This window comes from Molothrus aeneus, chromosome 1 (genome assembly GCF_037042795.1).
Source record: "Molothrus aeneus isolate 106 chromosome 1, BPBGC_Maene_1.0, whole genome shotgun sequence".
In the NCBI taxonomy this organism is placed as follows: Eukaryota; Metazoa; Chordata; class Aves; order Passeriformes; family Icteridae; genus Molothrus; species Molothrus aeneus.
Window position 1 is genome coordinate 7,036,906 of NC_089646.1, and position 12,184 is coordinate 7,049,089.

Sequence of the window (12,184 nt, forward strand, 5' to 3'; positions counted from 1 at the left end):
CACTACAAAGAGATTCCCATTACACTATTTAAAAATAACAGCTTCAATAGCTTTTAATTAATATAGGTTTAAATATCAAGGTTTTTTTCCTTTTAATTCTGCCCAAATGGCACATCTTGTACTACAAAATGGAAGAACTACTTCTTGTCTACCAAAGTCCTGCATAACTAAATGCATTTCTGAGAGAGAAGCAATACTCAGAGAGCATCAGCACTATATTCTCAGTACCTGTTTCCACAGTGTTTTCTGTTTCTGCTGCCTCCAAACCATCCATACTGTCTTCATCCTCCACTGCAGTTTTTCCTCTACTCCGAGGCCTGCAAACATAAGAAGGAAAAACTCTTTTTAGACTAAAAGCATTTGTAAAATTAGGATTTAAATCACTTCATATAGATGGATGAATGTCAGCACTTAATTATGCAACATTCAAGCTAACTCATTACTTCAGTCTTGTACAAACTGGAAGCTTCTTCCCCTTTTTCTCCATTCTAGGTTTATGTCCCCAGCAAGGTACACTTGAATCAGCAGTTGGCCCTTTAATTTTATCTGATTCTTCTTACAAGAAAAACACAATAAGGAACTTTTACTGATCAAACAACAGAGTAACTCAGCCAGATTTTGACACAAGCATCCTGTCTGCTCCATGTAAAATGTAAGTAGAGAGGTAAGAGAGAACACTACCCAAAATCTGGGCAGCAGCTACTATAAAATAGACACTGATCCACACAGAGCACCCTTGGAAGAAATTTCCATAGAATAATAATGATGCTAAAGCAATGAAACTGAAACACACATTATTTTCACTGAAACAATATTTTGACACATGAAGTAAAATGTTATGAGAGATGACTAGATGTCATCACATTAAAAAAGTCATCACGTGAGGACAGCCTGTCAAAGCTAAAATACCTGGCAGATTTGTTTCAATTTCAACCAAGGTCTGATGGAAAGCAGACAGGTTTATGCCACAAATTCCAGCCTTTTTTCCCTGCCTGGCTCTTCAGTAACTATCATGGTGGGCTGCTGAGAAGCCCAGGCATCCAGATTCCCAGCTGTTCAGCAGCCCATTTGAAAGGGAGCCAAGAGCTTGGCAACTCGCCTCCCAAATTTTCAGGCTACTTGGCAACCTGCCTGGCATGCTGACGGAAAGCCTGGGAGACCCTGGGAGCTTCTGATTCCAAGTACACAAATTTTGAGCAGTTTGGGGCATCTCAGCAGTTCCAATGTCCAGAGCTCCCGGGCAACCATTCACCCAACCAACACGCCTTGAATCGGCAGGCCAGCACACGGGCACCCCGCCTGCCCCCCCAGACAAAACCCCTCCAGTTCCTCTTTCACAGAGCATTCTGAAAGGTTTGGGTTTAGTACTGCATTGGGGAGAAAGGGTTTGGGTTTGTTTTTTTTTTTTGAAGCGATTAAATCATTCCAAAACGAGCATTTCCTTTTTTTGTACAGTCTGTTATAGCACTTTGGTCTGTCCGAACTATTTCCGCAGGACTGGAGCTGTTAAATCAGCTACAGAAGAAATGCTATCATGCAATGCCTTTGGCTCTCCTGGATCAAAGAACTGGGCAAAACTGGAACCATCTCTGGAGTCTGTACAGGTTGCTCTCCTGCTAGAAGAGGATTGACTCTCTTGGACTATCTAGCAAGACAATCACTTCAGATTGTGTTGGGACCATTTTAGTCTCTGTGAAGGAGGAAAAGAAGAATTAAATGGAGACTCAAACCAAAGTCTGAAAACCTCCCACTCAATTTACAAAGGAGCTGGGTGAAAGGGAAAAGCAAGAAGAGATTAAGGACAGGAGGACTTTTTTTGGCATCCCTATAAAATTTGTTCAGGACAATGCTGAAAAACGTGAGCACAGATGGAACCCTAGGGATTACAAGGTTATTGCTCCCCTTGCCTGCTTATCCATAAGCAGTGAAGCACACCCAGAACACACAACAAATAACAGCCTTCTTATGAGAGACAGAATCATCCCCTCCACTTATCTGCCACTTTACAAGCTCCCAGTGTAGTCTCTTAAAACCCACGTTTCACAAAAATTCAAACCAAAATAAACCGCACAGTGACCAGATGAAATTGCCTTGCACTCCTCCCTGCAGCCACTGCATCAGCCCATCCAGGAGTACAGGGACCAGTGAGCTGGCCTGAATGGGGACACATTTTGGAAGTGGGAATGACACAAAGACTGCTGGCAGCAGCATCTGAGATGGTCACACAGATGGATTCCCATTTGTAACAAAGAGGAGGGAGTAGAGCAAATGGAACATCACAGCCACTGGACAGAACAGGCCCTTCCAGCAAACTGAGATACAGCAAGGAGGGCAACACTCCTCTAACACTGAGAAAAACAAAGCAGCAGGTAAAGAAGCCAAAAGCATTTAAGTATTAAATTTCTTGCAGTTCTTCACAACATCCCAGCACATCATCCAGCACCAGTGAAAGGACAGGAATGCAGGTGAGTGAAAACACTTCCCTTGGTGCAGGAACGCTCAAAAGCTTTACAGAACACAATCAGCTAAGGACAGGGATTATTCCTAAATCCTATCCCAATTATTCTTCTACCAACTACCTGTCTGCAATGCAAAGTTACAAGTCCATATTAAACAAGGATTACTGCAAAATCATCACAAACATAAATGATAATTCTAATTTTTCACAGATATCCCTTTTCAGTATTCCCCAACACAACCCTGGAGGCAAAACTTGGTGGATAGTGGAAGATGATGATTGTTTATGTTTATTTAATCATTTATAGATTTTCTATTGAACTACAGTTCATGTATTAAACACCAAAGTACCTCACAAAGTCTTTTTAAACATTTTGTTTAAACAAGAGCAGAATTTGTGCCTCAAACTCCCTGTCTTATTTTAGCAACCTATTTAACATCAAGGAAAAGCAGAGGTTTCAATTAATTAAACAGAGCTGCTTCTTTCAGCAATGATATAACCATATCTGGTGTTTCCTTGCCATTCCCCTCCCCCAAATATTCTACAAAAAACCTTCTTAATGTTATGCAGGTTTTAAATAAAACTGAAGAAACATTGGAAAAGATGGTAGATTATATCGTTAACTTATTTTTGCTGCTTACATTTATTTCCCAATCATCAGAAGAGATTTTATAGCCTACAAATTTATGTTTGGCTTAGAGCAAAAAAAAAAATAATTCAAGTCACAAAATAGTGAAATATACACTGTACTGACAACTATAATTTAATGTTTCCACAGCAAATGCCATTTGAGAAGGCCATATAGCACACCTAATCGCTGCAATCAGCATTTGTAATAAGAATGGATTGTTTCATGTTATTTGCATTAAGTTTAAACATTTTATTTAATAGTTTTATGCATAAAGCTTTTGGCTGGTTTGCATAACACTGCATTTTTCCACTGACAAACCCTGCTATTTTTTTTTTCTCTACTTATTTCCACTTGCCCTTAAATACAGAGGTAAAGCAGCCTGTGGTCCATTCTTTGCCTGGGACTTGGTTTCTTCTGAAGGAAGATGTGAGAAGAAAATAGGGGAAAGATGGTGTTGAGAGCCAGTTTTTACAGTCTTAAAGCAATTATGCAACAACAGCCCATGATTATTGCCCTTCACCCACACAAAGCCAGGCAGTCCTGAAACATAATTGCTGTACTGAACACCACAACCTCAGTCCTGCTCTAGATCCTGAAGCCCAAACCCAAACTTTCCTACCAGGAAGAGCAACTACATCACCCTGCAGAACCCCCAGCAGCTCAGAAATATTGAACACAGACGAGCCACGTCTCCTGCAGCTCACAACAGACCCAGAACAAAATGTCCAAGCAGAGCCTGACCAATGCACACTCTGGCAGAAAACAATAAATATTAGTCAGTGGGCAGGCAGGGAGCTTGGTACAGGGGCTGAAGGGCTGCCAAGGTCCCTGCCAGGGCTTCCTTGCCTGCCTTTTTCCTGCAACAGAGGTCAATTTAGAAGGAAAAACAACAAGAGCACGTCTATTTCTGCTCAAAAGTACAGATCTGCTGAGAGAAATATAACCTCTTAAAGTGCTTAAAGCACGTTCAGCATTTTATGGAATAAAGTCAACAACAAAGACAAAACTATACTTTTTTATTAATACAGGACTCTGGTTGAATATAATTACTGTCTACAATAATTTTAGTCCTACTTCAATAAAATAGAGTAATTTATCAAAATCCTTTGTGACCTACTCTTAATTTTTTTTATCAATTAGCTTTTTTAGCTAATGCCTTTCATTAATCTCCATCTTTAAATATACCATGGTAAACAAAAATCTCGTAATTCTTCTCTGGGTGAGCAACTAATTAAATTTAGCCCTGAGGGGGAAGAAAAGCCCAGAAAAAACCTTTCACAGGGCTCAGCAGAGCATTAGGTACTCCCTCTGCACAGGGGAAAGCCCTGCTGAGGCTGCCTCAAAGCCCTGAGGGCTTGGATACCACTGGGAGATCACCAGGTACCTGAGCAGCTTCTGCTGAATGCACAGAGAGCAGCATGGGAGAAAATGGAAAAGTCTCTTATTCACCTGACACTAATGAGATACTGTTTATTTTCTTCTCTTTTCTGCATGATTGGGGTTTTTCAGTTGGGCTTTTTTTTTTTTTTGGTGGTTTTTTTTTTTGTTTGTTTTTTGAAAAGTCACAGCAATAGCACCATAACTGGACAAGTACAATGTAGGTCAAAAGTACATCTTGGATCTTGTTCTTTCCACAAAGTGATCACGAATAAGGCCATGGGCCAACATTTCCTGGAACTACATGAAATAACTGACAAAGCTACTATCCTCAGATGCCTGTCACTGCCAGGACTAGTTTATGATTACCCAGAAGTTACTGCCAGACACCAGTTTCTCTAAGTCTTCCCTAAGTTGCTACCAACAAAACCATGTGACAGCTCGTTCAAGACCATCTATCAAAACTACCCTACTCACCCCATGCATTTTGTCCCAGGCTTATAGAAACAGGTACACATGATCCACTCTAGAGTTGACTCCTTTTTCCAAAATGCTGAAACCTCTCCATCATTCAGAAAAGAAACCACCTTCCTTCGTATGCTTTGCAAACCATGGAGCAAACTGATGGCACTAAATATATAAAACAGGGCTAATAACCTTAAAAAGCAGTGCAACATCTGGGATACAGTAACATCCTAAACCAGCACAGATGTCTTGTTAAATGAACATCTGTCCCCAGCCTTACTCTGGAAAATGGCACAGGAATGATTTATAAAAAGGTTCAATTAGTGCTGCCATCAGCACGGCTAGTCACAAATTAACGTTCACAGGCACTTCCACCAGTGAAAGCTGTTACCCTCTTTTCAAGAATCTTTTTAACAGGTGTGCAAAAGCCACATGCTCCCAACTACACTACTACTGAACCGTGGAGTCCTAAATACAGCTGTAAAAGTTTAACTGTGCTTAAGTAGAGGCTGAAATACTCAAGGTTCAGCTGGTAGCCCCAAGCGAAGAGAACCACAGCGAGCAAGAATCATTCATGGAAATACCTATGAGGAAAGGGGCATTTTTTCCCCTCTCTAAACACTACTTTACTCCTTATTACTTCTAAGAATTGAGAAAATTCCACATCCAAGTCTGGATAAAATGAAGCTCTGGGAGCAAGGAAGATGCCATCTAGCTAGAATAAGCTTCAAGAGCCCTAAACATTAACAAGCCTAAAATAGGAAACTCGCCCTTATATTGACTCCAGCTTCAAACTGAGTCTGATTTACAAGATTCTTCTTCACAGGATTTTTTAATTGAGCAATCAGTAGCAGGTGAAAATGCTTTCTGCATTTGCCCTCACTCTCCCCTGTCTTTTCTTTTGTACATGGTAAAAAAAATAATGCAATGTGTAGTTTCTTCCTACTTACTTCTTATGTTATATATATATGTATACTAAAGGCTGAGGGATCCTGATGCATGGGAAAGATGTGCAACAGAAACATGGCAAGTGAAAGGTGACAAAAAGTTGACCGTTTACTAATAGAGAGAAGTGAAAACTTTCTTGTTTAACATCTGCTGAACCAGACTTTAATTAAAATCCCATAGAATTAGCACAAACTTCATGTTTCATTATTAAAACATTTCAAAAATACATTTGATATTGCCTATTAGTCTCTTGGTACAATCAAAGACAAGTGTGTTTCTTACTAATTTTAATTTATAAAGCATAGTAATCTTTAAATAAAATACTAACTCAAAGAGAAGTGACCCAACTTACATTTAAAACCAAAACATTGTAACTTCCCATCTTAGACCTCCTCTAGCCAGTAACGATATAAAAAACGATTCAGTCACTCAACGTTATTCCTTTACTCAGGGTAAAACATCTTCAGAGCTGAAACTTTTTGACATCTATATTTTATGCTGTTACTACTGAAAGCAATAAACACCTGAAAAAAAAAATTACAGCCTTTGAGATCAGGATGTCTGAGAAAAAGTGTAAAAAGAAGCTACCTCCATTGGACAATTCTCAGCTTAACTTTTCCAGTACTCCCCTGTGACAGGGAGATTTGTCAAAGATTTCCTACACTGCCCAAAGAAATGCAAATATAATTCTTTTTAAGATTATTTGTACCAAATACCATAGATGGATCTTTGCTTTCTTTCTAGAGTAAAGTCAGTGCTGACATAAAGTATGCAAAAGAAAACCCAGAGGTAAATGCAGAGCTCTTGAGGAAACAAGGCTGAGAGGCTGGGAGTGAAGTATCAAAATGAATCTGAATTGCATAGTTCTAATGATTTAAAAGCCAAATAAATTAGTACTTTTGAGCAAATGTGAAGTTTGGTTTATCTGTATTTTTGATTTCAATTGTCCTCACACAGAACAACTGTAATATTAATTGTCCTTACCTGTACTATGGAGGTTCTCAGGCCCAAATTGGTGCAAAATTACTTTCCATGGGAGACTGAGAAAAGGCAAATAGGATGTGCTGCCTGCAGGCACTCATCAGAGAACTCTCTACCTAAATCAAAGAGCATTACGAATGTCATCCCACTGTTGACAAATCTTAACTCAGTTTTGCAGAAGGCCACCAGACCCAGGAGGATGAAGCTGCACTCTGTTGAGTGATGAAGCTGATCTGGACAAAGCCACCATATTCAGCATTTTCTCTGTTCATCCCTGATGCCATTTACAGTTGTTCAGTTTGAGTCTGGAACTGCTCTTTTGAGAGATAAAGCTGAGGAAGGCTATCATAGCTGAAACAGAGCTTTACTAATAATGTCAAGACCATGAAGTCTTCTTCCCAACTTGGTGCCCATTTGAGAACATCCTCAGTGGGTTGGCAAGAGAGACAGAGGGTCAGACCAGCCAAAAACCAAACCAGAAAGATTCAGCATCACTGATTACCAGTTCATTAACAGTTGCAGGTACATAAAATAATACATTTTTCACATGAGCCCATAAAATACCCATGAAGTTACAGCTCTGCTACAGCCAATTATGGCCTGAGACATTGACAATAAACCTACTACACTGCAAGGACCTCTGCACACCTTTTTGTGAAACCAGTACATGAGAAAATACAAGTTATATGTTCAAAGTATGAAGCCAGGCTGCCTGATCTGCATGTATGGACTTCAGATTTGGAGACAGTTCCAACAACAGAGTGAGAAATCGTATAAAAGGCTTTCAGATCTTTTAGCTTTCTTTTTTACTTTTCAAACTGACTGCTTAGACATCTATAAATTCTGTAAGTGAAAATTGCCTTCAGTCAACTATCTGTCACATTAACCCAGCAATGCACAGCACCAGAAACTGCTACAGGTTCTTCTTTCTCAGGAACCACATTCCCACTGATACGTAGCCTCGTTTATAGTTTTAGTTCCCTAACACCAAACATTTTACTTGCAGACCTGTACAATTACACACTTTTCAGAAAAAAATGTAAAAAACTTCAGCTGCCATTACAATACATTATGTGTTGCACATTAGTTTTGTACAAACTACATCCTTTCTATATTTGTTACCAATGCACTTGGTCACATTCACTAACATAATGATGCAAAACAACATACTAGAATTGCAGCACTTGTAATATTTTTAAAAACCTTTTCTATAATCAAATTAAGACAATTTTTGGGAGCACCAAGAGCTACCAAGTAGATGTACCTGTAAGTTTCCAATCCCAACAAGTTCTGTTTATCTACCTGGCTCCAGACTTGATAATGGCTCTGCCTTTGTAGCTCCCCCAGACAACAGTTAGTGTGAAGCTCTTTGGTAAATCTGCTAAATAATCTTTAGCAAGTCCACTGACTGTTTTCACATGTTCTCTTTTGACAAACAAAGAGAATGAAATGGCAACATGAACAGCTGAGAGACCACTTGTGCTGTCAAGAGCACAAATTTCTAACCTCTGCAAGACTTTCACGTGTGAAAAATTCAACCTGCACCGTTCACCACTGCTCTTGTCCATACTCCTCTATCCTCTAACTCAACAAAATTGCATCAAAATATGCTCCTGCACCCAACACTGCATTTTCCTGATGGGAAGCATAAGCATCCACTTCCATCTAACACAAGACTTGTTTCTCCATGACGACGGGCTATGCCAAGTTCCAACTCCTCCAATCTTGTGAACAGCCATGGTGCCCAGAATTTTTTACCCACATCAGCACCAAGCTCGTGTCTTTTTTAAGAATTACCCAGCTCCTTGTTCTTTCACACACTGCAGGGCTTGCCTGCTACTCTCTTCTGAATAAAGGTGGCAACACAATGGTGATGGCTGTAATTCTCATGTCTGGTGATTTCAAGATCCTGTACATAAAATTCAGCGGATCTGAGTCATCACGCATGAGAAACAGCTGCCAAGTACTTGGAACTTGGTAGAAGTTTTGGTCTCTGTGAACAGATTTTTGTAATTTTAGCACCATTAATTAGAAGTCATTTTCAAAGATTTCCTTTTGGAACTTTGCAGTCTGACAGAGTCTTATCACAGGAACATTGTGAAGATTCTTGCAAAGTGCATTTGTCTCCTTAAGTTAAATATCCTCACTGGATATATTTAGGTGATAGGTGAAGGCTGTGCTCTCTGTCACTCAACCACAGTGCAGGTGTACAAAAAATCCAATAGTGTAATACTAAATACTAAAGTTTTTACTCAGAAAAGTGTTTTTATACCCAGCAAGTGCAGTCTGCATACACCGATTATAAAGTGTTGTAACCACTGCTTTTATTCATCATTAATTCAGCTTGGACACTCAAAAAAGGATGAGAATATTCAACTATCTTATATTTTAGAAAAACTAACCCCAGTCACACGACATCATTGTGAGAGGTTTCCAGATCTTACATCTATCAAAATTCATCAGTCAGCTCAGAACATCTCATGCTTTCTCATCAAATAAAGCTCAGAATCTTTTGTCTCAAGTCACTTGTGCTAATGTCTTCTGGCTTCACAGCAAACACAAATCTTCCTGTAGATTACATGGACAATAATTCCATTCCTTCTTATGTTTTTGAAATGTTTCTGATGCCACTAACACAACAAAAAAAAAAACCCAACACCCTTCTCTCCCTCCATGTGGTACAGGATTTCCTGAGAAAGGCATCTGTCCACCACTCTCACCTGAAATTATGTTTATGAAAAGCAAAGAAGAACCTCTGGGCAAAAATTTCAGTGTATTTAACCTTAAACAAGCATTTAAGCTTCAACTAGAAGGATCAGGACATGAAAGGAAGGGCAGTACCCAAAGAGCTATAAATAACCTGCTTTTATACAAGATGCTGGCCCAGAATACATTAGATAGAATTTTCTTTATAATACTCAAATTAATTGATGGCATGTAAGAAAAGCAGTTCTTGCATGTCAACCACAGTTTGTCATTACCCATCTAAAATGGATTTAGACAGGAAAAAAAACACAACAGAAATGAATGTCATATCACCACGTATCTTTTCCATCTGTTAGCACCCTTAGTGCTCCTTATAAAGAAATGCATTTTTATTTCAGATAATGTCAACAAGTATTATGAAATACTTCTCTTTCAATAAAACTGCTAAACCTAGGAAAGCCAAAGGGAAAAAACACAAGATCTGCTCACTAATTAAAAATCCATTAAAATTTAGTCAGAAGGCTTGGAAAACCTCAGAAGAATAAAAATAGATCTAAGAAGAAAATGGGCAATGGAATCAGATGGGTGTCAGTGTATATTTATAATTCACATGAATTGTTTTCCTCTTAACAAAATTGTTTTCAAACTAGATGTAAAACCTAAAAGCCAGATCATGGAAACTATTTTTATACCAGAGTAAATAAAAGTCTGGAAATACTATTGTGAAATATAAACAATAATATAAGTAGCATAATAAGCAACACTCCATAGCACAGACACAAGTAATAGAGATCTTCAAACACCTCTAAAAGTTTCTGTATGAACAGGCATATCAATCTCTAGGGGTGTTGACGAGGTAGAAATTCTAAGGTTTTTGTTAGAAATTCTGCTAACAGTAATGTGCCTAAACCTTTTTTTCATCCCTGAAGAAGAGTCTTCTAACCTGGAGTCATAAATTTGCCTTCTGACAATTACAGACAGCTTACAAATAGCTCCAAGTAATTATAAGAGAGAACTTTCAAACTTCTGTTCAAAAGATTGTTAAATTACCATTATTATTTGGGACAATGATCATTGCTGTTCACCAAAATGTCACTTATTTTTATTCGAGACCACTACCAACTATACCAGGCTGCTTTCTATATTTTTTCTCCATGAGAGACTTCAGCCCTTTAATATTAAAAATGAATTACTGCTCTATTTTTTAATTATTGGGGGGGTTAATTATTTTTTTCAAGTCTTAGTTCCTCATTTCTTTAGTATGCTCTTAAAGAACACCTTTTCAAAAGTGAAGTTAATGAAAGGATGGTGTTTCCAGCACTTGATGCTAGAGGAGTTCTCCTACCTGATGATCACCTTGACTCTCCCACCCTCCCCAGGCTGGGCGGGGGTCAGGCTGTGTCAGAACCGGCAGCAGAGAGTGATCTACTGCTCAGCCCACATCATATGATACAGGGCAGAGTTATAAACAAAATTGTCTCTGCGTCACATGAGCGGGGCACGTCCCCAGCCAACCCTGCTGGAGCAACCACTACAATGGAAGTCATCCAAGAGGACCAACTGATACCTCCAGGTCAAGTTCCTCTGAGGCCACCATCCAAGGACACCAGGCTGCAAGCTCATTCCGTTTACTGCCCTGCAACTTGCACAAGGTCCTCAAGTTCTGCAACTTCTCTCCAGTTGCACAAATATACTCAGTTGTAACATTAAAACGTAGTTTTTGGTGTAATAGGAAACCAATTCTCAAAATCTAAGCTCACTGTGGAGAAAAAAAACGTGAAAATGTTCAAGATTCAAATGTGCAGACCTGGCAACTTACAAATTATACTAAGGTGAATTAACACTGATTGAATTTGAGCCCAAATTCAAAAGAGAATGTTTTCATCCCCATCAGTTTGCTTCAGTCAATAGAGGTTCATGAAAGTCTGTGCTGGAAGCAGCCAGGGAGAGAGCAGTGGTAGGAAAGGGTTACTGGAGAAGGAGGAGAGAAAATAAAGCCAGTGGAGCTTCTTTTAGTGACAGTGCAAGTAATGCTGTCTAAAAGAATTTGGAAATCATAATCTGAATCCCTCTGCTTCCTAACTTTTTTTTGCAAACCACCAGAAAAAAAGTAATGAAAATAATCAGAAATGATACTGCAGCTGATTTATAATGGGACTATTTGTATATTTACCTAATCTTTTCTGAGCACAGACCTTCTGGAATGACAGCTTCTTAGATATTTATACTTTTATTTCAGCTTGCTTTTTACATATACACATATGCTTCTAATTAACATTTACAGCATGGAAATTCAGTTTTACTCACCAGACCACACCATGGAGCCTTAAAAATTATCTTAATCAAACGTTTCAGAAGTACTTTCAGGTATAAAAAGCTGGCAGAGCAGCTCTGAAAGAGCTATACTGGCAACCACTTGTGAAGATGACACAAACAGGAAAGCACATACATGAAACTTAATGGCCCTAAAGCTACTCATATTTATCCAAATACTGCCTTGGTGTCACAACAGGACAGAGCAGTTCCTACTCACAGCCACACAACAGTGTTAAAATAATTTTTTTTTTTTTCTTAAAGAGTATTCTGCATAATTTTTTCTGCAGTATTTTTGCACACTG

The 12,184-nt window shown here is 38.9% G+C and overlaps 1 protein-coding gene across 1 annotated transcript in view; it reads right to left on the minus strand.

Moving 5' to 3' along the window:
• KMT2C (lysine methyltransferase 2C) overlaps positions 1-12,184 on the minus strand; it is a 189,633-nt gene that overhangs the window by 142,385 nt on the left and 35,064 nt on the right. Inside the window, exon 3 of the mRNA XM_066550958.1 lies at positions 229-317. Coding sequence (XP_066407055.1) covers positions 229-317 — 89 coding nt within the window. The remainder of the gene's footprint in view (positions 1-228; positions 318-12,184) is intronic.